We start from the raw sequence: 27,363 nt of genomic DNA, 5'->3' as shown, positions 1-27,363 counted from the left end.
AAAAAAAAGGCCATTTATACCTTAACTCTTATAGACAGTTCAGGTTCAGGCCTAATGCAAACTAGAAAGTAGGGTCTATTTTATGAAGGTATGAATCTTTACACTTTTTAAATTTATGTGCAATAGGAAAACTATTTTCTTAGTCGTTAGTATCTTAACTAAAGAATATAGCAATATTTATTGCTACATTTCAACTGCTCTTATCCTATTTCAATACGCTATCTTGTGATCCCAATTAGTCTGTATCATGGTGTTGAAATTTACAGGAAGAGTATTTCTTACCAGGTGTGGCTGCTTTCTGATTCTGGGATTCTGATTGCCTTTTACTACATTTACCTTCTCTGTTTGTGGAGATTTCTTCACAGGTGGTTTAGCCCTTGGAACAGTTTTGATGGGAGATTTCTCTTGTCTCTTTGCCATTTAAGCACTCGTTGCCACTGGAACATCTTTAGAAATAGGAGCTTCTTGGTTTTTCCTATCCAATTTGGTTGTCTGTACAAACTGTGCAGTCAGCACTTCAGCACCTTATGTAAAAAAGACACCATTTTTAAGGGGTAGGGGGCTTGGATACTGATCAGCACAGCTCTTCCTTATATTTCTTTTGTTTTCTGGGGGGTAACTTTAGTAACGGGGAATAAAATATAAAATGTTGGGTATTTCATTAAGATTGTTTTAACAAAGCAGGAGTTAAAAGTTCTCACATAAATATAAAAATGTTAACTTATTAAGTGGCAGGTGAAGAAGAAAATTATCATTAGCTTTTATAAAACAAGGCATGACTTAATTTTTCAAAAATCTGCATAATCCTTCCGGACTGAAATGGCAGGTAGGACTGAATTTGCTAGTTCACAGCACTGGGAGATGGGTGATTCAATTCATGTCAGAGCAACACAGCTTCCAAAGCATGTGATGGTCAGAACGACAATCACAGGACAGAAAAGAGGTTGTGTAGTCACAGTCAAGTTACTAGTCCTAAATGCTGAAGACCTCCTGAGAAACCACCTTCTAAGAGAAGACAGAGGAAGGCACACTGAAGAAAGTCTTCAACTAATTTAATTTCTACAAATCTATTATAAGTGCCCATATATCTTACAAAATGCTCAGCTTTGCTTCTCACATGGAAGGAAGGATACAGCTAATGGAGGAGGCACATGAGAAGACAGTTGACTACTTGCTCATACAACCAAATAGGAAGTGTTTCAGTCCTAAGAAAATGATCAGAGTTTAAAGAAATGTTAATAAATGTTCCCGTTGAAAACTTTTCCCCCACTGCCTTCCATATTTTCAGTTTTACCCAACAAAAAATTACCCCTAAAGATATCATATAAAAAAATCACACGAGTATTGGCAAATATTTTATCTACATTATAAAGAAAACACTATTTCTAATTGAGCATGAGAAACAAGACACTATACAGTTTTAAGAATTTGTGGTGACTTATTGAAAGGTGGAAAAGAGGTCAACTGCATTTCATTCTTTTGTGGGTTAAGAGCAAAAAGTGGGTTTTTTAAATAAAAAGCTTTTAGAATCTCTTATTGTACATTTCCCTGGGTCTAATCATTTTCCTAGTAAACAATTACTGGAATAAATCAGCATTTTGTTTAAGAATATGACTTCTCATTCCAGCCCAGTCACATTTTCTAAAGTTTCTAGCATAAGAAAAGGCTAAATACAAATAAAACAGGAAAAGAATTAAGACTACATCAACAAAAGTGAGAAAATGAGAAGCCCAATACCTAGGGGAAGTTCCTAACATCTGCACAGGCACAGGAAGGGAAGACTGCTCCCACCCAAGTTCCTGGGAAGAAAAACGGGAACATAAAACAAGGGGATCCCACATGGTTCTTCTTGTGTCACTCAGTGCTATGTTCCTTGAGCCGCATGTAATAATCCACTGGTGGACTGTAAAATATAGTTAACAGACTGTAACCAGAATTCCATCTTTTTTTTTAAGCTTTTATTTAGAAATAAAGTGAGAGAATAGAGCTCCTGGCTGTTGCCAGGAGGGGACAAGACAGCCCCCAGAATTCTTTCTTAAATGAAACAGAATAGAATAGAAAATATCAGATTATATTGCACATTTAGGATAAATGCTCTTTAAAATTTTTGTTTCAGTCATGTGTGATTTTCTATGTAGTATTACTACAAAATAAGCTTTTTTTTTAAAGTGGATGAGGTAAAAAAAATTTGAGAAACTGGCAAAATCTATGTTGAATTACACATAAGTTATTTAATATTTTGAAGTATACTGGTTCATACAGAGCAGAAATTCAGTATGGCTGGCCTGGAATATTTGCCCTCCTTAACACCACACTCCCAAATGCACACACACATGCCATTTCTCAACTATATTACACTGGAAATAAATATTTGCTAAACCAAAGGATAAAACCTTCATTATCTGGAATCCAAGTGATCTGTATATCCCTAATGTTTCTTCTTAAGGCATCAAGAATTTCCAAATTAAAATGATAGGGTGGAAGATAAAAGATGGCGGTGTGAGAAGTGAGACAGAGGCTTCCCCCCAAAACCACATGTACTATATTATATGAAAATATAATTAATACAACTAATCCTGAAAGAGCAACAGAAAAGAAGACTGTGCCAAACTGCATACACCTGGAGAAGAGAACAGACCTCACGGAACGGGTAACGTACCAAAGCCCTGATCTGGCAGGACCCAAGCCCTTCCCCCACCCCAGCTCACCGGCGGGAGGAAGAGAAACACAGCGGGTAGGGTGTGGAGGCCTCAGACTGCTGAAAACCCAACCCTGGAGATCTGCCCTGGGAGCACAAACCTACGTTACATGATACTCTGGATGGGGTTGGACAGCTATGATGGGCAGAATACTGGAGAGACTGACATTCCAGCTGCTGGTAGGAAACAGGGATCTACATCCGGCTGCTCTGGGACAAAAGAAAGGTGGGCAGTCTAAGAGACATCCTAAAAGCAAAAGGGCTTCTAAAAGGGCAAGAATTGCAGAGAGCCTACTGTTCAGGAGAAAGGAAAAGTGGACAAAATTGTCTGGGTACACTCTGCCCAACAGGTTGAGACCTTTCACAAGTTTCAGGCACTCCATCCCTCTGGCTGGCTACACAGCTCCAAGGCACCCCACTGTGACACGCAGCCTGCTGCATCTTCCTCCCGGACAGCACACACGGACTTGCAAACTGGCAGCCCTGCCCTGGCATCAGACCAGCCAGAGGGAAGTCCTGCCTGTGGCAGCTACAAATGCAAAGCATAGAGGCTTACACCTGTGTACTCGGCCTACTGGTCTGGCAGTAGAGGCAGGCACAGAAGCCAAAAGGCAGGAACAGTTCTTTCATTCCCCCCCAGGCACCAGTGCCACACCCCCATGACCCCCAACATCACTCCAGGGGCTGAGCAGCTCCAGAGTAGAGCTTCTGGGCACTAGAGGGCACCACATACAAAAACAAAATGTCAAAGGAACCTGGTTCAAAACCAAAATCCCACAAACACCAGAAAAACGATCAAGTGAAACTGAACTCATCAATTTTCCTGAAAGAGATTTCAAAATAACAATCATAAACACACTCATGGTGGTATAGAAAAATATTCAAGAAATCAGGGAAAAATTCCGGATGGAGATCCAATCATTATGGAATGCACTATCAGAAATAAAACATACAATGGAGGGATTTAAAAACAGACTACATATAGTGGAGGAGACGGTAAATGGAATAGAAATTAGAGAACAGGAATATAAAGAAAGAAGCTGAGGTGCAGAGAGAAAAAAGGATCTATAGGAATGAAAGAATATTGAGAGAACTGTGCAACCAATACAAACGGAACAATATTCGAATTGTAAGAGTACCAGAAGAAGACAGAGAAAAAGGGATAGAAAGTGTCTTTGAAGAGGTAAGTTCTGAAAACTCCCTCAATCTGTGGACGGAGATAGTCTCTCAGGCCATGGAGGTGCACAGATCTCCCAACACAAGGGACCCAAGGAAGACAATACCAAGACATATAATAATTAAAAAGACAAAGATCAAGGATAAAGACTATTAAAAGCTGCCAGAGAGAGAAAAGATCACATACAAAGGAAAACCCATCAGGCTATCATCAGACTTCTCAACAGAAACCTTATAGGCCAGAAGGGAGTGGCAGGACATATTTAATGCAATGAAGCAGAAGGGCTTTGAACCAAGAATACTCTACTCAGAAAGATTATCATTTAAATCTGAAGCAGGGATTAAACAATTCCCAGAAAAACAAAAGCTGAGAGAAGTTACCTCCAAAAAACTGTTTCTAAAGTGTATTTTGTTGGGACTGCTACAGATGGAAGTGTTTCTAAGGCTAAATAGCTGTCACCACAGGACATAAAACCACAGGAAAGTAGAACAATTAATTACTATGCAAATGCAAAATTCAATCAATTACCCCCAAAGACAGTGATGAGAGAGACAAAGAGTACAGAATATGATATCTAATATATAAAGAATGGAGGAGGAAGAAAAAGAAAAAAAAAAAAGAACCTTTAAATTGTGTTTGTAATAGCATGCTGAGTTAAATTAGACTGTTAGATAGTAAGTAACTTATCCTTGAAACTTTGGTAACCATGAATCTAAAGCCTGCAGTGGCGATAAGTACATGCCTATAGATAATCACCCTAAATGTAAATGGTCTGAATATACCAATCAAAAGACACAGAGTCACTGAATGGATAAAAAAACAAGACCCATCTGATGCTGCCTACAAGAGACTCACTTCAAATCCAAAGACATACACAGACTTTTAAAAGTGAAGGTATGGGAAAAGATATGTCATACAACTCATAGGGAGAAAAAAGCAGGTGTTGTGGTACTTGTATCAGACAAAATAAACTTCAAAACAAAGACAGTTACAAGAGACAAAGAAGGAGATTACAAATGATAAAGGGGTTAGTCCAACAAGAGGATATAATAACCATTATAAATATCTATGCACCCAACACAGGAACACCTACATATGTGAAACAAATACTAACAGAATTAAAGGGGGAAATAGAATGCAATGTACTCATTTTAGGATACTTCAACATACCGCTAATGTCAAGGACAGATCAACCAGACAGAAAATAACTAAGGAGACAGAGACACTGAACAACACATTAGAACAGATGGACCTAACAGATATCTACAGAACACTCCAGCCAAAAGTAGCAGGGTACACATTTTTCTCAAATGCACATAGAACATTTTCAAGAACAGATCGTATACTAGGCCACAAAAAGAGCCTCTGTAAATTCAAAAGGGTTGAAACTGTACCAACTACGTTCTCAGACCACAAGGGTATGAAACTAGAAATAAATTACTCAAAGAAAACGAAATAGTCCACAAACACATGGAGGCTTAACAACATACTCCTAAATAACCAATGGTTCAGAGACCAAATAAAAACAGAGATCAAACAATATATGGAGACAAATGACAACAATAATTCAACACCAGAAAATCTGTGGGACACAACGAAGGCTGTGCTAAGAGGAAAGTATATTGTAAAACAAGCCTACCTCAGGAAAGAAGAACAATCCCATATGAACAGTCTAAACTCAAATTAACAAAACTAGAAAAAGAAGAACAAATGAGGCCCAAAGTCAGTAGAAGGAGGGACATAATAAAGATTAGAGCATAAATAAATAAAATCGAGAAGAATAAAACAACAGAAAGAATCAATGAAAGAGATAATTCTTCAAGAAAATAAACAAAATAGATAAACCCCTAGCCAGAGTTATCAAAAAAGGGGAGGGGAGAGTCTACACACATAAACAGAATCAGAGATGAAAATGGAAAAATCACTACGGACACCACAGAAATATAAAGAATTATTAGAGAATACTATGAGAAGTCATATGAAAACAATTGGATAACCTAGAAGAAATGGACAACTTTCTAGAAAAATACAACCTTCCAAGGCTGACCTAGGAAGAAACAGAAACCTGAACAGACCAATTACCAGCAACAAAATTGAATTGGCAATCAAAAAACTACATAAGAATAAAATACCTGGACCAGAAGACTTCACTGCTGAATTTTATCAAACATTTAGTAAAGACCTAATACCCATCCTCCATAAAGTTTTCCAAAAAGTAGAAGAGGAGGGATTGCTTACAAACTCATTCTATAAGGCCAGCATTACTCTATACCAAAACCAGGCAAAGATACCACAAAAAAAGAAATTTACAGACCAATATCCCTCATGAACATAGATGCAAAAACACTCAACAAAACATTAGCAAACTGAATGCAAAAATACATCAAGAAGATCACCCATCACGACCAAGTAGGATTTATTCCAGGGATGCAAGGATGGTACAACATTTGAAAATCCATCAACATTATTCACCACATCAATAAAAAGGAGGACAAAAACCACACAATCATCTTCATAGATGTTGAAAAAGCATTCAACAAAACTGAACATCCATTCATGATAAAAATTCCAACAAAATGGGTATAGAGGGCAAGTACCTCAACATAATAAAAGCCATATATGACAAACTGACAGCCAACATCATACTGAACAGCGAGAAGCTGAAAGCTTTTACTTTAAGATCAGGAACAAGACAAGGATGCCCACTCTCCCTACTTTTATTCAACATAGTTTTGGAGGTCCTAGCCACGGGAATCAGACAACACAAATAAATAAAAGGCATCCAGATTGGTAAAGAAGACATTAAACTGTCACTGTTTGCAGATGACATGATATTGTACATAAAAAACCCTAAAGAATAGACTCCAAAACTACTAGATCTAGTATCTGAATTCAGAAAAGTTGCAGGACACAAAATTAATACACAGAAATCTGTTGCATTCCTATACACTAACAATGAACTAGCAGAAAATCAGGAAAACAATTCCATTCACAATTGCATCAAAAAGAATAAAATAACTAGGAATAAACCTAACCAAGGAGGTGAAAGACCTATACCCTGAAAACTACAAGACACTCATTAGCAAAATTAAAGAAGATACCAAAACATGGAAATACATCCTGTGCTTATGGATAGGAAGAATTAGTATTGCCAAAATGGACATCCTGCCTAAAACCATCTACAGGTTCAATCCAATTCCTATCAAAATACCAACATCATTCTTCAACAAACTAGAGAAAATTGTTCTAAAATTCATATGGAACCACAGAAGACCCTGAAGAGCCAAAGCAATCCTGAGAAGGAAGAATAAAGTGGGGGGGTTATGCTCTCTGACTTCAAGCTCTACTACAAAGCCACAGTAATCAAGACAATTTGGTACTGGCACAGAAGAACAGACCCATAGACCAATGGACAGACTAGAGAGCCCAGATATAAACCCAAGCATATATGGTCAATTAATATATGAAAAGGAGCCATGGATATACAATGGGGAAACTACAGCCTCTTCAACAACTCGTGTTGGCAAAACTGGACAGCTACATGCGAGAGAATGAAACTGGATTATTGTTTAAACCCATACACAAAAGTAAACTCAAAATGGATCAAAGACCTAAATGTAAGTCATGAAATCATAAAACTGTTAGAAGAAAACATAAGCATAAATTTCTTGAATATAAACATGAGAAACTTTTTTCTGAAAGCATCTCCTTGGGCAAGGGAAACAAAATCAGTAATGAACAAATGGGATCATGCTAAAAAGCTTCTGTATAGCAAAGAACACCATCAGCAGAACAAAAAGGCAGCCTACAGTATGGGAGAATATATTTGTAAATGACATTTCCAGCAAGGGGTTAACATCCAAAATATATAAAGAACTCACCTCAACACCCAAAAATCAAATAGCCCTATTAAAAAATGGGCAGAAGATATGAACGGACACTTCTCCAAAGAAGAAATTCAGATGGCCAACAGGCACATGAAAAGATGCTCCATATAGCTAATCATCAGAGAAATGAAAATTAAAACCACGAGATACCACCTCACACCAGTTAGGATGGCCAGCATGGAAAAAACTAAGAACAGCAAATGCTGGCAAGGATGTGGAGAAAGGGTAACCCTCCTACACTGCTCGTGGGAATGCAAACTAGTTTTAACCACTGTGGAAAGCAATATGGAGGTTCCCCAAGAAACTAAAAATAGAAATACCATTTGACCCGGGAATTCCACTGCTAGGAATTTACCCAAAGGAATACAAGTTCTCAGATTCAAAGAGACATATGCACCCCTATGTTTATTGCAGCACTATTTACAATAGCCAAGAAATGGAAGCAACCTAAGTGTCCATCAGTAGGTGAATTGATAAAGAAGATGTGGTACATATACACATGGAACACTATTCAGCCATAAGAAAGAAATCCAACCATTTCCAACAACATGGATGGAGCTTGAGGGTATTATGCTTAGTGAAATATGTTAGGCAGAGAAAGACAAATACCAAATGATTTCCCTCATTTGTGGAGTATAACAATGAAGTAAAACTGAAGGAACAAAACAGCGTAGACTCACAAACTCTAAGAAGGGACTAGTGGTTACCAAAGGGGAGGGGTGGTGGAGGGTGGGTGGGGGAGAGAGTTTGAGGGAGATTTTGATTAGTATACATGGTGTGGGGGGGATCATGAAGACAGTGTGACAGAGAATAGAAGTAGTGATTCTGTGGCATCCTACTACACTGAAGGACACTGACTGCAATGGGATACAGGAGGGGACTCGATAATATGGGTGAATGTAGTAACCACATTGTTTTTCATGTGAAACCTTCATAATAGTGTATATCAAGAATACCTTAATTTAAAAAATTGTAAAAACTACAGGGTCAGAAACCTTTTTCTGTATAGGGACAGTCAGGACACATTTTCAGTTTTGAAGGTCTTATGGACTCAGTCACGGCAGTTCACCTCTATCAGCATAGTGTTAAGTAGCCAGGGACAGCAGATGACAGGTCTGTGCGGTCCTTTTAGCCACTCTTTGCTGACCCCTTCTCTTAAGAGGTCATACATGAGGTAGTTCCCTACCTTCAAACAAAATGTACTACACAGAATCTGAGAGGACTATAAGCCAAAATCATGTTGTTTGTTGGGCTGTATTCACTGAAGGTTATTTGATTATACACTCAATGGCTCTAGACTCTGGTTCTCACTCAATTTTTAGGGAGCAACAATGCCAGTGTGGAACTATTTCAACATACATGTCTCCAGGCTACTAGACACCTGTTTCAATAGTAGCTCTGTGGTCAGGTTCATGTGACTATTTTTTAGACTCTGAGACATACAGAGGATTAGAAATTATCTCCCCTGCTGTAGTTTTGGAGGTTGCAGGCATTCTTCCCCTTTTCATGCATGCTCGGGGTATCAGTTACCACCTTTTACTGTTACTGGTAAGCCTGATTTTAGAAGACCCTCTTCTTCCACTCTTAATTTGTCTGCAGATAGCTTAGAAAGTGGGTAACCAAATTTTTTAAATAATGTGTAAATAACTGAGTGACAGTTTCAGCAGTTTTAGAAGAGAAACATAAGCTTTTGGTGTGTGGCTTTTTTTTGCGACATCTCACAGGTTTTCCTATTTATTTTTAGCTGTTATCTAGATCAGCACTTCTCAAACTTTAAGCACACTGACAAATCAACTGGAGGGGAATGTTGGCATACCTAAGGAATTTCTGATACTGCCAAGCTGTTCAGTCCACTACGATCAGACAGCAACAGCATTAGAAAACAACAGTTTTTACTAACTGCTCATTTACTAATCTACATAAATTGCGCTGACCTCTTTTTCTTTTCTGAGGAAAGTGTCCTTTGACTAAACTGAGAGTGCCTGGGGAGTCCACACGCTTGCTTGCTCCAGCAGTTCTCTTGGGGAAGTTCACCCTTTAGCTCTGCTCCATGGGTAGCATGCTTGCCTTTCTCTTAGGCTGAACTCTCAGATTTGAGGCAGGACTTACTTGGACCAATGTTCCCTGCCTTGCTTTCAACATTTCTCCAGAATTCTTTTCTCTTTCAGTTTCTTTTCTTACTTCTGCCTCCGAGTCAAGAAATTCAGAATCAGGAATCATAACTAAAGAGAATCCAGCATCACAAATTTCAACTGAAATAAAAGGAGACTGAGGACACTCTGCCAATAAATCTAACACAGTTGATACTTCCAAAATGTACCCACTAGGATCTGAAAAATAAGATTTCAACTGAGTTAAAGCATGTAAGGGGCACTTTTCAGCTGGAGAAGCCAACTCAAAACCACTGGACACTTATTTGGCCAGAGGAAGCAGTTTCTTTTAGTCCATCCTGAGAAGCAGCAGTCAATGAAGGACTTTGGTCTACTTTATACAATTCTTGGAAATTATGCTTTACTAATGTGTTTGGACAGATTCCTTCTTCAGGAAATGATTTCTGTGCTTCTAGCAGGGCACAGTTAAGGGCAGGTAAAACAGGCATCACCTTCAATGAGATGTCATCTTCAACTTTCAACTCTTTCAACTCTAAAACATATATATATATACATATATGTCAAAAACCTGAAATGTTTTTGTCTTTTTTTTTTTACAAACACATGCAAGAAAAAAATGCTTTAGATCACAGCATTATAGGATGGTTAAATATTATACACTTTCAAATGGTAATCTAAACATCAATTAAAAGACTTATGGGTAAGTTTAATGAATATGTATGTTATATGCATGAAACCACTTAAACACACACACACACACACACACACAGAACTGAGACTCATTCAAATGTTATCACTAGGTTGGAATGAAGAGGGCAGACCTGCTTCCAGCTCCACCCCAAATGACAAGGAGCCCAGCGTGAGCTCAGGGTGCCACCAGAGCAGTAGCACCAGCTTTTAGAGTTGGCATACTTGCTTTTCTTTTTAATTCTTATTTTCTGTTTTTAAAATCTGTCTTTTATCTGTACTTATACAACATACTTGAAATTATTTTAAGTCATAATGCAAACTACCTGAAATGGAAAAAAGTAAAACACTTAAGTAGCCCCCAAATCTCATGGTTAACTATTGTTGTGAATTTCCTCACCCCCTCTATTAATTGAACATATACAATTTTAAAAAATTAAGTAACAAAACCAACTAGAGTTTGTGTTTCACTTCCTTCCCCTGGCTCACTCTTTGACTGACATGCTAATTTTTCAGCAAATCAATAACCTAAATGAAAACAGTGAGAAGGGGAAAAAAGAGAAAACGTCAGGTCACTAAGTGGGTAATAAAATCCTAAGAAGTTTAAGAGTTATCGGTAATAAAAACCCACAAGTAAGAAAGGCCTCTGGTTAAACTGACGTATGAATTGTATCATTCTTCTTAAAGAAAAAGTAAATGAAAATTAAGAAACACTGTATTAGTCCTAGCTGAATTCCTCTGCACTCCAGCAGGTATCATTAGGAAAAGAATGGCAAATATGAATAAACAGGAAAATGGAGTTAGACATTAAAAATTCCTTTACTTGAAGTTCATCATTTCAAAAGGAACAAGTGAAGAAAAAAAATATTGAAAAACCTTTATGTACTACTAATAGTTCGCAATAACATAGTCTTTTTTAGGCAACTGCATTATTTCAAGAATTTGGAAAGGCAGAACCCAGAAAGACTTGTTATGAAGTCTATGAAAAAGAACTTTTTAAGTCTGCTAAGCAAGGTATCACTCAGTTTAAAACAAATTACCACAGCTCTGGGCAACCATAAATAGAAAATGTCTTAATGAACCAGAGAAGGAATGAATACTGTAACACAGCACTCCACTATTCATTCAAACAGAAAGGCTGTGTTGTTCAGCACCCAATGGTACAGGCACTAATATTCCTTTCTCAAGAAGTAGTTTACATTTAAAAGTAAAAATGGAGTCAGAGCTCTTAAAGAGGAAGGAGGCAGTATGAAACAGGAGTTGAAAGCCAGCGTAAAAGTCAGTTGTTTGACCTCAGGCAAGTATACATTTCAGTTTCATCATCTTTGATATGGTTACCCTAAGAATACTTATTTTAACGGCTGCTAAATCAATTATACCTACCATAATCAAATACACCCACCTGACATTGCAAATGTTTGAAAAATGCAAACGGGCATGGCCATTATGATTGGTAATGTTTTGCTTAGTCTAAAGAAGTGATGCCCAAGAAAGTACAGTTCTCTTCTTTGAGTGACTGACTTCAAGTTTTAAAAATCAACTTTAGAAACATTTTTGTATTGGTTGCAGGTTTATAAACACTGTATACAGTTTTATGTTTAAACACACACAACAGAATAATAAAGACTCTTAACTCATGACAAAAAGAAATGACTTGTTTACTTTCATTTATTTGTTCAGCAAACTATTATTTTTAAGGCATCTGGCATTGAGAGGCAGTAGGGGTACAGAAGAATACAAGGTAGGCAGGAATGAAATAATTACAGTAACTATTTAAATGATATTGATGATCGGCCTAGGGGTCCTCATGGAAGGAAGAGTGGTGAAGAGAATCAGTAAGTGATATCTGAACTGACTCCTGACACAGAAGAGTCACAGGCCAGATCAGTGCTTCTCCTCTGATTTTATTCATTACTCAAACCCTGACCGCACCAAGAGTCTTTTTAGACTTTGTTTCCTAACTGCCCTCTGAAACGTTAATACCACAGATATGCTGTATATCTATTTCCATACTGTATAATAATTTTTTGCCCTCAAGAACAAATTCTTGGTCCGATGGGTGCCAACATCACTCAGTGGAGGGCAGGAGACAAGCAGTCCCCCAGATGGAGGGACTGTGTGTATGAAACCTTGAGTCCAATTATTTGAGAGGCTATGACCCCAGTATCTCCTAGCCATTGTTGTTCAATAACGAATGAATTCAGTTTTGGATATACTAAATTTGAGGAATATCTGAGACATCCAAGTGGAAGTGTCAAAAGACAGGTGGATACCTGCCTGTGAAGGTTAGAGGGAAGGATAAGCCTAAAAAAATGATAATGGATGAGAGGTATTGAAGAGAAGACACAGTTACCAGGGTCAGGTTCTGATGAGAGGTTAAGGAAGATGACAACTGAGGGATACCTGACAGATTCAGTGAATTGGAAGTCACCGTGTCTCACCTGTTGAGGGGGATGAGTGGAACAAATGTAGTCCATGCAGAGCCATCTGGTCATCTCCAAAATCTACACAGAATGAAAATCAGAGGTGAGTTAGGTTGCTGATCTTATAAAACCAAAGTAAACACATTGCAAAATATTTTTTCAAAAAAGTTGTCCTTACTTGTTTCTGATGTTAAGGCTGATGATGTAAGTAAAATGAAAAAGCCCCGATCCTCTATGCATTTGATGATTGCCTTAAACATAAAAAAAAAAGTAAAAGAAGATTCATTTCCTCTTCTCCCTCTACCACAGTAAAAATGAACCGTGAAATGTTAGTGCGTATGGGAATCAGGAGAATTTTGTCTCCAGTATCAGAAACTGCTCAAATAATCATGGCCTTGTTAGGGGTTCATATATTAACTAGATATCTCAAGGGTTAGTTTTAGGGTAGCGTTCAAATACATAACCAATCAAAAAAGTCTTGGCATCATTTGTTCACTGAGATGCTGAGCATTTCATACTGCTGCCTGAGTAGCTGACCTGCTACCATTTACCACTACAAACTCCAGATGAACCAGACCTATGATAAGTATTTTTAAGTTCATCTTTACATAAAACATGCCAGAATCCTGGAAGTAGAAAGACTGGAAGATACTATTCAATAAAAGAACCCTTTCTGTAAATCATAGAGATGAAAAACAGAAAATAACATAATTAGGTCCCTTGGCAATAAGAAACGCAGATGAAAATAAATCCTTCCTCTCTTTTTTCCCCTCTACCACAGTCTTCAGTGGAATCTTGAGCTCAAGAAAAAAAAAATCTTGAAATTTTGATGTTTACAGTGACTTGGGGAATTTTATCCCCAAGGAGCAGGAGATACCATCTTAAAGTTGTCATTCTACTAAGTCATTATTTCAAAAGCATAATACCCATATGTACCCATAACTATGACATCCAATATGCTTGCAGTTTTTTCAGTTCAAAAAAACTAAACATACAGAATTTCATAGAATAAAGTGGTAAAACAGTCTACAGCAAAAACTGATGGATTATAAGGCTACAAATACAGTAAATCTGCAAATTATTCAGTAACAATCAAGTATGAAAAAAAGCCTTCTGTTCTAAGTCTTGTCTGAGAACTAACTTATGACACATAAGCTGCTGACACAGGAACAGTCACTGTGTAAGCCTCCATCTGCTGCACTCACAGCCCCAAGGCATTTGACAGTTCCTGTCTTTGTCTCCTCCACAGTTTCCTAAGCTCCTCAACAGCACGGGACTATGTTGTATTTTTGCTTCTAGTACATAGTAAGCACTCAAGACAGAATGACTGAATATATATCATGATAGTTTCATATACCTTAGCTTTTATAACTATGAAACTGCAAACAGGTCTAATCGTTTCATTTTCTATTGGCATAAAAAGTGAAAGTGACAATAGTTAGTCTCTACATTGTTTTGCATTTTAGTTTTGTGATATAGTTGAAAGCAAAACCCCTCTACTTAAAACCATACATTTTTATCTTGCAAAAAAATGTAGAAATAAAACAGAAATATGTAGCACATGCTATTAGTCTCCCAATTATGTACTCAAAAGGTTAAAGTTCCTATTTTAACCTTTATGGGGAGAAATCATAGAATGCTTTAAATACTTACTTCTAGCCTCTTCCATTTACACACAGAAAAATATAGGCATGCATGTCCTCAACACCCTTTTAAAAAGAGACTTTGCTCTGTACTGTTCTTAAAGTTCAGTTTTCCAGGTACAAACTCACATACGTTTTGTTCAAGGGATATTTACTGCTTGTCCACATAAACCAGGCACTGAGTTGTCAAAGATGCTTAAAGCATGGTATCTGCCTCCACAAAACCCAATGTCTCTTTGTGCGGACTGATATGTAAAATTTATTCAATATATAATGACGCAAGAAAAGCAGCATGAAGCACGGAGGAGGAAGGACCTTGTGCAACATGTCATTTCCTAAGTAATTATTAGTAGTAAATAGGTTTCAGAGCAAAGTTCTGCACCATGTCTACTGCTTTCCATAGCATCCACAAGTAGTCCATTAATGCATTTTCTGAAAGTATCTTTGGACTTCCTTCTTTTTGTTTTCCAAATATAAAAGGGACTATGCTTCTTCAAGAAAACAGACTACAATCCTAGCAGATATTTAATGGTAATTTACCCAACCTCTAAAGTTGCTGACTCCACCTCTTGGTAGAAAGGTCTTCTTCTCTGCTGGGGAGCACTACTGCAGACTGGTGGGACTGACCGTGTACGCAGATCTGGAAGGTGGGATCTGACTGCTGGAGCTAACAAGCGCAGTCCATTTCCTTTCAGTTACTGGGTGAGGGATATGCAGGTGACATAAACTGTGATAATGAAACTGACAGATGGTTTGGTGGAGGGGTTCTATCTAGATACAAAAAGGAAACAGGAAACATGTAGTTCTGACGGGCAGCCTTGGGACAAAACGATCATGCAGAAGGGGTGAACTGAAAAAGTCCTAAGCAAATAGTGTTTGGACTGGCCTTATAACCTAGAATTGAAAAGTAAGCCTTTAAATCCCTTTACTGTTCAAACTAGTTTGGGTTTTCTGTTAAACGCAACTCAAAATATGACACCATCTCTAAGACAGCTTACCCTCACAGACTATATACATGTTACATTTTAATTTATCAGTCTCTTCTCTCTACTATGGGGGCAGTCCGTCATGCCTTGGTCACTGCCCCACACTTACACCATTTCCTGTGGGACACTTATTAAGTAATCACTCACTAGAAAGTCAGCATCTGCTCCTGTCCTCACACTGAGGAGCCCTGGTTAACATAATGGGGAGAAATCTTTGGACTGTTACATATTTCTCGGTAGAGATTTACTTTTTAGATTGTGGCAACAGTAGAAGCACCAACTTTTTGATTTCCTTATAAACCTATGGATTGACAGAGGTCACTTTTAAAGAAGTATTTCACAAGTGGTCCTTTAATTAACACAGAAACACTAGTGATCTACTAAATTCTTCTATCATAAAAGAAAAACAGCAACAACGGATTTGAGAAAACTACACTCTTATTCTTAAAATCAGGAGTATAAAGTGACTAGTGAGACAAAAACTCAGATACAAAAGGGATGAAAATGTTAGCTAATAAAATATTAGGCCAAAAATATGTCAATAAATATTAAATGATGAAACTCCTTTCAACAAGCTAAAGTAATTCAATCCAGGCACAGCCAACTAATAATCAGATACCAATTTCAGGAAAAACTAATAATTGTATTTTAAATTGATGATCCTTACCAATTGCATATTTTGAATGTATTCTGTTAGTTTATCTATTTTATCCCCTTGTTTGTTTGATAGTTCCACCTCATACATGTTGAAGTATAAATCTTGGGAACAGACTGGAGAAAAGCAGAAAAACAGAACATTTCTTACTTTAAATCCAAATTTTTTATAGCCATTTTACCCATTTTATGTTAAAAAGATGAAAGAAAAAATTGGACTACTATTCAGAAGACAGTTATCATTCATTGTTCTTGGCTCTAAAATTTAATAAAGTTACTGCATAGAGCATTTAAAAACAATGCTTTCATTTATACTGACACTACAATAGGATTCACAAGGCAAATACATACTATATAAATAATATAAACATCAGTGTCCCATGAATTAGTCATTTAAATGACAAAAAAATTTCTTTCTCATGTTTTCTGGTTTCTTCTTCCTTCCACCATGAAAACTGTTCTCCTTGAAAGGCAAGGTTATGAGTTTCCAACTATTTGTAAGCATATGCTGCTAGTCCTGTCCTCTTAGATGAATCTACCTTTCAGTTTCTAGTTAGCCTCTGAAGAACTGAATCACCTAACAGCTCTGCAACTTTCCAAAATGCCCTTTTAAGAATCACTTAAGGCAAAGCAGAAGAGTATGTGTGTGTTTATGTGTGCATGTATGCAAGAGAGAGTGGAAAATAATTGGAACCAAACCCAGGACATGCAGTGTATCATTACATTTAACAGATCTTTCTCCTCCAAGTAATTCTGTTTTCTAAAGGCAGCTTCTGGTAATCTTTTTCTCAAAGACGACACTTTCATTATATACTTAAAATCTAGTTCATATGGTCTAAAAAACAAAACAATACCATGCATTGTAATAAACACTGAATCATCGATAGCTTCATAATTGTTGGTTTTCTAATATAAATACAAACAAAAGTATCATAACCACAAGTCCTTAAATTAATACTCCATATCAAATAATGTTCATATTTAAAAATATTAACAGATTTTTAAATATATCGCCCCATAGACCATGGCCTGCAAATACGTTCACATTTTCTGAATGTATTTTTGGTGTAAGCAAAATATCCAGATGTATGGAAGAACTACGCACACTGGAATGAAAATTTTCTGAAAATTAAGCTATATAAGAGTTGGAAACTTCTGACGATACTGGGTTGCAGTGCCAGAGAAGGAACTGCATCCAGACTTTTGCATCATTTCTCCTGACTTTTTTCGCTCTTCAAAACTTATTTTGAAATACTTGTAGACTTTATAGATGCCCTTTCTTCCCTTAAACACTTCTGTGTGTATCCTTAAAATAGGGCATTTTCCTTATACAACCACAAAACAATCAGCAATTAAGTTAACAAAGATAAAGTACAATTGTTTACTGTACAGACCTTATTCCATTTTGTCAACTGTCTCATGAAGGTCCTTTATGAAAAAAGAAAACAATTTTGGGGGAGACGGTCCAGGATTCAATCCAGGATGACACAGTGTGTTTAGTTATGTCTCTTGAATCTCCTCTAATCTGGTATAGTCTCTGAAGTCTTTATCTTTAGTGACCTTGACATTTTTGAAGAACATGGACCATTTACTTTCCAGAATATCCCTCACTTTAGGTATGTCTAATGTTTCCTCCTAATTAGTTTGGCAGGAATGCCACTGATATGTCATTCTCTGTGCTTCGTGATAGAGCACATGATATTTTGTCCATTCCTGGCCATGCTAACTTAGTCACTTATTTAAGATGGTAGCTATAGTTTTTTTTTTTTCATTGTAAAGTCTGTACTTTCCCCTTTGTGATTACTAAGTCATGAGTAAATATTGTGAGATGTGTATAAAACTTATTTCAAGACCAAGATCTGAATTTAGACCTGAGTTTAGGCCACCTGTGTCACAGCCCTGTGCTCGACACATCTACCTCAAAGTATTTTAATCCAAAACCAAGTACAAGTGCTCTGCCTCACACCAGAGCTGATTAAGCAAGACCCCAAAATGAGAATTAGAAACAATTATAGAAGCATTAGTAGAGAACACAAACTCAACACTTACACTTATGCTGGAACCACTGAACCGTAAGAGGACCAAAGAGTTATGTCACACAGCAGACAGCCTTGAATAATTAACTTCCCTTTCCATGGAGAGAGAACTTTAAGAAATGAGGGAAGAAAAAACTGATTATTTTATTTATGAACAAAATATTGGCTTAAAAAAAATCCTAAAATAATTAATTTTTTACCATTTTCCCTGAGTTCAAATCTAGAGACAAAAATAAAAAGTATTTTTATAAGAGCAAAGGAAACAAATTCACTGAAACAAAGACACACATAATTACTTACACACTTTTCTGAGCTGCCACAGCCATCCTTTTCGGTTCTCTGTACTGAAAAGCTACAACTGCGTATGGACAGAGCTGCCCGGGTTGCTCAGTAACAGTGCTGCCTGAGAGTTCATAGAGATAATACTGGAAGAGGAAAGTAAGAGTTATAAAGGTAGTGCTATGGAATTCCACACACACCAAGTTTATCTCAATCCCACCCAGTTCTGAAATTTAACATATTAGATTCAGAAATGCACATTAGGAATGATTTATTCCCAGGTGACTATACCTGACTCCATTCAAATGCACGAAAATGACACGTCTTATGAGAGACTTCATTAGTATTTGCAGCCACGTGGCAATCACAGCCAGAAGATGGGCTAGTATAGTTAGCTGTATAATTCTCAGACACAAACTTGACTTTTCCCTAGAATGAAAATACTGAGACTAATCAGATGCCTTCAAAAAGCAGTAATCTCACTTGACGATTCACTTAAAAACAGCTTAGTAAGGATGGCGATGTGATTCAACGAACAGTTAACTACAATTCTTAGAAAACTATCTTAGGACCAACAACACTTTTATTTTCCATGAATCCCTTAAAATTGTATTTCAAAATCTAGTGTGGGCATCTTTCTGGGGCAAAAGCCCACAACTTTTATCACAACATCAAAGGGGTACATGGGCGTCCCCCCTCCTCCTTCTTTTGCCCCCTCCCATCCCAGTTCACAAAGTCTCAAATCAAATCACCTTTCATCTAAACAAAAGAAAATTAAGATTTGAAAAGAACCATTCCTTTAAAAGAAAATGTATATAGCCAATCAAATTGGCTATTCAATGACTATAACATAAAGAATGACAAATCAAATTTAAAGTTTCAAAAGGTGAGTATCCAAACTGAAGTATTAAGCTATCAATTATAAGTGACAGACCAAGATACTTCTACTATGCCATGTCCCAGTAAGTCAGCATGGAATAAGTAACACAGTAAAAAGCCACAGGCCACTGGCCCTGATTACGGAACAGTCAATAGTATTTCCAATTACAAATTTCTCTTCATCAAGGGTTATATGTCTCCAAAGAAAAGAAAAAGTGGCCAAGTTTTCATACAATGAAAGTCATACAATGATTTAAAAGCTGTTTTGAATAATATAATGACATACAAAACATGTACCAAAATAAGGTGTGGGATTAGAGGCAACTTTCATTTTTATCTTACAAGAATTTATTTATTTATTTCCCGTTAGGGTCCTGCTTCTTCATTTATAGATCCACCAAAGGAAACTCTAAGAAGCCGAAGACTACAAATAGTACTTCTCGGTGAGCAACCACAACCTGTACCTTCTCCACAAATATTCTTATGACACAGGATATGCTGGCTCTTCACAGTAAAGTAAGGAGGGCTGGAAGCACATGGGCAGCCATGAAAACAGCCACATCCACCAAACAGGGTGGGATCCAGGGGCAGGAGACCACAGTGAAGTACAATGTGACATGAATAAAAACCAAGCGTTTGGTATCTGAGCTAACAGGTGCTCTGTAGTAGAGCCACACCACACCTGTCATGGGGTAGCAGAGGAACACTAAGGCAAGAATAGCACTGACTGTGCAACAGGGCAATGCTACTTTCCCTTCAGATCCTGGGGACAAATTTTGGAATATAAAGACTTCACAGTCTTAAAAAAAGAACACTGGTATTGTTGGGTTTATAGCCAAAGAACTTCAGATAGCATAAAAGCTAAAACAGAAGCAAAAACAAGACTACAGAATAGGTCCTTAAAAAGTCCACAAACCGTTAAAATCAGTTTTCCTACTATTTGAGTGAAAATTCTAATTGCATGATTCTCTTATCTGGGACTATTTAAGAGTATTTAAGAATTCCTAAGGTCACCAGTTACAGGAGCCACACTACAACTATGAACAAGGTTTGGATATTTAGGGATAAAAAAGAAAGGTTTTCTTATTTTGACAGTTTAAAACAGTGAATGTTGCTTCCTCAATTCATTTATCATAACTGTAATCTCATTGTTTTATAAGCGGCTACTTGTTTCCTGTTATCTAATGTTTAAAAAGTGGCACTGTGGGACAGGAGAGAGGGGAAGACTTTTCACTGATAATATTACCTTTGCATTATTTTCAAGTTTTTAAAAAAACATACTCATAGGTAAGCTATTAAATGAACAAAAAAGCTCTGTCTTAAAAGGAAAGCAAAATTTGCAATTACTTTTCCTCAATTTTGACAGCTGTTTCTAATGAGGACTATGTTTAGTAATGGATCTGCAGAAAACTTTATCACAGATTGATAACCCATGGTTTTTAAAAAGGAAAATTACATAGAAGCATATTTGGACTTTACCATAATTAGATTAAAAATCACAACATAACCGGGCTTCCCAGGATGCCATGGTCTTGCCTGAAGATAGTCCGAGTATTTGGAAATGTACACACCTGCAAAACACAAACTGCATGTCACTGTTACGTATACAAGGACCCTACCTGGAGTGATCTGAACTGAATGAGACAAAAGTCAATATGAAGCTTTGGGAACTGCTTACCTTTTAATATTATTGGAGATATTCTAAAAGGATGGAAAGAGCTAAGGCACAGAATATAGCTGCTTGACAACTGAATGTCTAGTTGGACACAATAACTAAAAAGGGATAAAAGTATCACATTCTTGGAAAACTCTAAGTTAGTCTGTTTTGTCTCCAGGCAATCATTCCATGAAAAGGCCTGTGGTATAGGTCTTGATTCTCAAGTTATTTTTTGCAGAAAATCTAAGTATTCTGACTTAATAATATGTGAGGTTTACTAGATGGCAAGTCTGTGCTAGGCAGCAGTGATGCAAAGGGAAGTAAAACAAGGCCCCTGCCTTCAAGCAGGTTATTCTCCAGATCGGAAGGTCTTGGAAGGCAGGGGTTTATGTCTTTGTTCACTCTGTAGCCACATCACAGCCCAACATAAAGCACGTATGTGAGCATTTGTCAGGTGTATGTTGTATTTACGGCAAAAAGAAATGGAAATAAGTAAGTAAGTAAATTTGTCTGGGAAAGGAGTGCTCTAGAGAGAGAAACAAGCTTCTCAGTTGAGAACAGAGTGAAAAAAAGTATGGCCGTGTAAAACAGCACAAATTACTTAGGATGGTGGGCCACAGTGTGAGACTGGAATACAAAGTGGGGTAAGCTGAGGTTGAAAAGGAAGCTTGGAACTGAACAGTAAGATTCTTGTAGGACTTGTCATCAGCTTGGACTTTGTTCTGTGCAGCAGACAACAGCGGGGTTAGCAGTGGCAGTGGGCTGCTGCTTACAAGAGAGGTAAGTCCAAGGGGGCCACTCTAGAAACAAGACCGACTAGACACCTGCTGTGAGAGCTGAGGCCAGAGACAAGCATCCCCAAACAGCGGCAGCAGGGAGCACAAGCTGGAAAGTACAGATTTCAGAGACTGCTGAACAGAGGCATGTCTTTGGCAAAACAGAAGACAATGGTGAGAGCACTTGCACACCATAGGAAGAGCAGTGAGCTTCTGCTCGGAAACTTGGGTCCCACTTGCAAGTGTTCACTGATGACTAATAACAACCACGTGACTGAGGGATATGTCACTTCATCAGGGATGGTTGGCTTGGATCACAGACACACAAACCACAGGGTTCTCAGGAAGCTCTAAAAAGATCAATAAGCTTTTAAAATTATAGAACACTACATGAACATAAAGCATCACTATTAGACACACAGAACTATCTGTTTCTATTTAAGCCAAATTATAAAATACACACAGGCAGTAGTGCTACCTTGTTAACAGTCCCAGGCTAGTGTTTAAGAAGCATGTGTGTATGTGTGTTCATCAGGAACAGTCCAGCTTCTACTTCACCACCCTATTCAAGTCAGCCTCTCAAACATCAACAATAAAATCACGGGACTGTAGTACTGTAGAAAAATGGTCTTGTTTTTTTAGAGATATAAGCTGAGGTGTCTCCTTGTAATTTACTTATGAATTTGTCGGTGAAAACAAAATAATAATGATCTAAACAAATGAAGAGAATAATGCAAACAATTACCTGGTAGACCCAGGTGATAAGTGATTATACCCTGCTCTCTGCTTTTTCTATGTTACCACTTATCATAATGAAATGGGGGGGAGGAAAAGAAAAGGGGAGAGGAAAAAAAGATTTTATGTGAAAGTGTTATCGGGGTTATGAATTTATCCCCTTGCCATGTCCTTTAAAGGAGCTGAAAGTAAGTTTTAAGAAACTTTTGTTTTAACAGAGAGCTACTGTAAGACCCAGCAATTCTACTCCTAGGTATGCATCCAAAAGAAATAAAAACACTAGTCTACACAAAAATTTGTACATGAATGTACATTGCAGCATTTTCATAATTCAAAAGTAGAAACAACCAAATGCCCACCAGCTGCTGAATGGATAAAGAAAATGCAGTATAAACATACAATGATATATCATTCAGCCCAAAAGGGAATAAGTACTGGTACATACTACAACATGGATGAACCTCAAAAACACTAAGTATAAGACATAAGTCACAAAAAATTACAGATGATTTCAACTACAGGCAAATCCATACAGGCAAAAAGTAGATTAGCGGCTGCCTAGGTTGGTGGTTGTGAGGCATGAGGAGTCACTGCTGACATACGGTGTTTCTTTGGGTGATGAAAAGAGTTTAAAATTGACAGTGGTGATGCTTGCACAACCTTGTGAATACACTAAAAAACACTGAAATTGTACACTGTAAATGGGTGAATTGTATGGTATGTGAATTTTGTCTCTACAAAGCTGTAGTTGAAAAAAAAAAGTCAGCAGGAATCTAGCAATAAAGCCCAGTCTCGCAGTCCTCTTCTCCAAATTCTGCATCTGCCACTAATACCCTTCCTTTGGTTCTTCTGCTTTCTGTAAAATCACGTCCTGATTCTTCATCAGCGGGACTGTTCTCAACTCTTTCTCCCTCTATCCATCTCCCCATCTCCCCACCCTTTACTCCCATAATGATCCCAAAGCTCTATTCTTTGCCATCTTTTCCTTTTACACTGTTTCAAGTAACAGAATTTTTGGCTTCACTAACACACACCCCACTGCCACCACCTTTGAGCCTCAAATCTCCAGTCCTAATCCCTTTTCCTACTATTTTTTACCACCACCAGGTTATCTTCCAGAAACACTTAAGAAAAACTCACAATTTTTCAAATTTAACTCATGAAGGTAGTAGTGCCCATTTACTGAGGGTTTAATAGGTTTACATTCTGGGCTAATGTAATATAGTATTACATGTTAGTGTTAGTGTATTACTGAGGCTAATATATAGTCTCATGTAATCCACACAACAAACCTAGATAACAGTTCATTTTACAGTGGAGGAAACTGAAGCTTAAAGACATGCAGTGCTAATCCACATTCTTAACCACAAGATCACCTTTCTCTTTTAGCTTATTAGCCCTCCTACCATTCTCCTCTGGTTGTCTCTACTCTACTAATAATATCATTGGTGTGTAAGTTTAAAACCTTTTGATTACTTCCTTTCTCTTCCTCCTCACATTCCATAGTTGCCAAGTTTGGTCAGTTTTATTCTCTATTCCTCCTGCCATTAGGTAGTCTGGAAGAGATCACTTGCTAGCCGCAATGACTATACTAATCTCCTGGCACTTGAAAGGCATCTTCTGTATCTTTTCTAGTCCAAACAACCTTTAAAAAAAGTTCTGATCATTTAAGTCCTACTAGGAAACCTGAAGTCTTAGACTCAAACCTCATTTATATCTTTAAATTGTGATTCTAATGACTAGTCATCATTACTATATTGCTTTTAATATACTTATCTTATGAAATTAACTAAAACCGACCTCATCTTGTAAAGAAGAGATGCTTATTTCAGACTTACCTTTTGCTGGGTCACCCAATGTGGTAACAGCACTGCTGCCAACATGGAGTCCACGCTGACATACCAACTTCGCCTTTAAACAGAAGAGAGCACTTTGCTTATCAGTTTTGGGAGAGGCAATAAAATAACACTTTCAAATAAATACAGGATCTCTACACTGTATGTATTCATGGCACAAAACCAAGCTTAAGTCAGGTTATTGTGTTTTGGTTAATAGTTAAAAGTTTTTCATCAAGTTTCACCATTTCTGTTAGCAAAAATGTCACCATGAAAACCAAATTAAGCAAACCTATAGGTAAGTCTTCTCTTGAAGATTTCTTTTCAATTACAGTTTTAGAAGTACTAAATTTGAAAATGTCTCATCCTCAAATGCCTTTTTTAGTATAAATCCATAGCATATCTTATTTGGAAGTAGTTGATTAAGTAAATAAACTCTTCCGGTCTTATTATGTAATTGTTAATTACTATATAAATGTTAATTATTCTTAAAATTAATCTACCCTTGTTCCTTAAAAGTCATGGACTCAACCAAAATACACTCTCTGAATTTGAGTCAGATTATAGATTACTATATTGTTAAAATTGTACCTAGGAAGCCATACACATCTTTGGAAACATGCCCTATACACAGCAGTCTCCTCTCACATTTTAGGTACGAGCAACAGTATGGCTGCTCAATCTTCAAAGACAGGCATGAACAACTCCAAGGAAATAAAATGCTGGGAGAGTTCTCCTAATTCACAAAACCATGTAACTTAAACCTGAAAAACCTCCATAAGAAACACAAAGTATCTATGTAAACCATGATCCAGAATGGAGAAATATCCATTCACCCCATTAATGACATCAGTTTTGTTCACTAATACCACAAAATTAATTTCCTACAGTCTAATTCCCTCACCTGGTTTTCCGTTTCAGACAGAAGAAATCCGTAAGTTTCTTTAAGGTCTTCCTCAGTATAGTTATTTGTTTTTTTTCTTGGTAAAAAGTTTTGTACTATGTAAAAGAGAAAATAACCAAATGCTATAAACATGTTATTCTGCTTTGCAAATCAATTTTTAAAAACACATCATCTGAATCCCTCCTGCTAAAAGACTAATGAAATAAGACTCTTTTTCTATTCCCTGAATATATTGCCTTTCAAGTGACTATTTCCAAGGATCTTTTATCTCATCTGAAAAGTGATAGCTAAAAAGAACTAGGCTTACATACCAAAAACGATGGGTCTACTTCTTTAAAACTAAAATAAAACTAACACACAGAGTGTGTACCAAGCACCTCACCTCATTTAAGAAAATGTCATTTTTCACCAAAGTCACTTGACTGTACTGAAAACCATGCTCAGATGCAGAGTCCAAGTAAGAAGTATGGAGAATTGAAACTGCCCTCTGGAAGAGAGAGTCTGAACTCAAGGATACCGTCTCAAAAACTGTAAAACACAAACAAAAATAACACAACTGTTTAAGATAACCAAAGGATGAGGTTCAAAGTGGCACACTAAAAATCACTGAATACTTCATCTGTACTGCTCTTTCCTGTATACCTCAGACTTCTACAATGCGTTTGGGCTACCATATCTGTATATCCTAACAGACCTCTCATGTGAAGAAAATAATCTGAATGGATTGCAAAAGGGTAAATTACTTTAAATATTAAGAGCAAAATAAACCCTGCCAGACCCCACAGGCCTTTTGGTTTAAGCTGCGTGCATGGCTGATAAAAACAGATGCAACCATAGTATCAAGTTGTTGGTCAGTAATCACTGAGACCAGTGTTTTTCATCCAAGTCTTTTGCTGTTGTTTTTGTTAAAGTATCACTGATACACAATCTTATGATGGTTTCAAATAAACAACACAGTGGTTTCAACATTCACCCATACTATCAAGTCCTCACCCTCTCCATTGCAGTCACTGTCTATCAAGGCAGTGAGATGTTACAGTCATTAATTGTCTTCTCTAATGCTGTACTGCCTTCCCCATGACCTACCTATACCTATATTGTGATTGAAAATTATAGTGCCCCTTAATCCCCTTCTCCCTTCCCACCCATCCCTTTGGTAACCACTAGTCCCTTTCTCAGTGTCTGTGAGTCTACTGCTATTTTCTCTTTCTGTTTTCCTTTTTTTTATACTCCATAAATGAGTGAGATCATTTGTTATTTGTTTTTCTATGCCTGGCTTATTTCACTGAGCATAATACCCTCTAGATCCATCCATGTTACTACAAATGGAAGTAGTCTTCTTTTCTTTTTGTGGCTGAATAATATTCCATTGCATATATATACCATATCTTCTTTATCCATTCACTTTTCATGGACACTTAGGTTGCTTTCATATCTTGGCTATTGTAAATAGTGCTGCAATAAACATTGCGGTGTGTACATCTCTTCAAATCAAGGATCTTGTTTTCTTCAGGTAAATTCATAGGAGAGGAATCACTGGGTCAAATGGTGTTTCTGTTTTTAGTTTTTTGAGGAACCTCCATATTGCTTTCCACAATGGCTGAACCAATTTACATTCCCACCAACGGTGTAGGAGGGTTTCCCCTTCTGTGCATCCTCACCAGCATTTGTTGCTTATCTTTTGGATGTTGGCCATCCTAACTGGGGTGAGGTGATATTTTATTGTGGTTTTTACTTGCATTTCCCTGATGATTAGTGATGTGGGGCATATTTTCATGTGCCTGTTGGTCTTCCATATTTCTTCTTTGGAGAAGTGTCTGTTCAGATCCTCTACCCATTTTTTAATTGGGTATTTGCTTTTTGGGTGTTCAGGTGTGTGAGTTCTTTATATATTTTGGATGTTAACCCTTCATTGGATAAATTGTTGATGAATATATTCTCCCACACAATAGGAGGCCTTTTTGTTCTGCTGATGGTGTCCTTTGTTATATAGAAG

The 27,363-nt window shown here is 37.2% G+C and overlaps 1 protein-coding gene across 1 annotated transcript in view; it reads right to left on the bottom strand.

The window, feature by feature from the left end:
• The window catches only part of LOC140845604 (protein TASOR 2-like), a 48,421-nt gene that overhangs the window by 15,440 nt on the left and 5,618 nt on the right, over nucleotides 1-27,363 (bottom strand). Inside the window, 12 exon segments of the mRNA XM_073220201.1 lie at nucleotides 13,002-13,064; nucleotides 13,162-13,234; nucleotides 15,172-15,314; nucleotides 15,861-15,913; nucleotides 16,349-16,383; nucleotides 16,990-17,101; nucleotides 18,603-18,727; nucleotides 20,940-21,031; nucleotides 24,467-24,539; nucleotides 25,368-25,435; nucleotides 25,438-25,462; nucleotides 25,750-25,895. Coding sequence (XP_073076302.1) covers nucleotides 13,002-13,064; nucleotides 13,162-13,234; nucleotides 15,172-15,314; nucleotides 15,861-15,913; nucleotides 16,349-16,383; nucleotides 16,990-17,101; nucleotides 18,603-18,727; nucleotides 20,940-21,031; nucleotides 24,467-24,539; nucleotides 25,368-25,435; nucleotides 25,438-25,462; nucleotides 25,750-25,895 — 1,008 coding nt within the window.

The sequence above is a fragment of the Manis javanica genome, chromosome 2, assembly GCF_040802235.1.
Source record: "Manis javanica isolate MJ-LG chromosome 2, MJ_LKY, whole genome shotgun sequence".
Taxonomy (NCBI): Eukaryota; Metazoa; Chordata; class Mammalia; order Pholidota; family Manidae; genus Manis; species Manis javanica.
The sequence above is the reverse complement of the archived record's forward strand: the minus strand, read 5'-3'. Positions and strand labels throughout refer to the sequence as shown.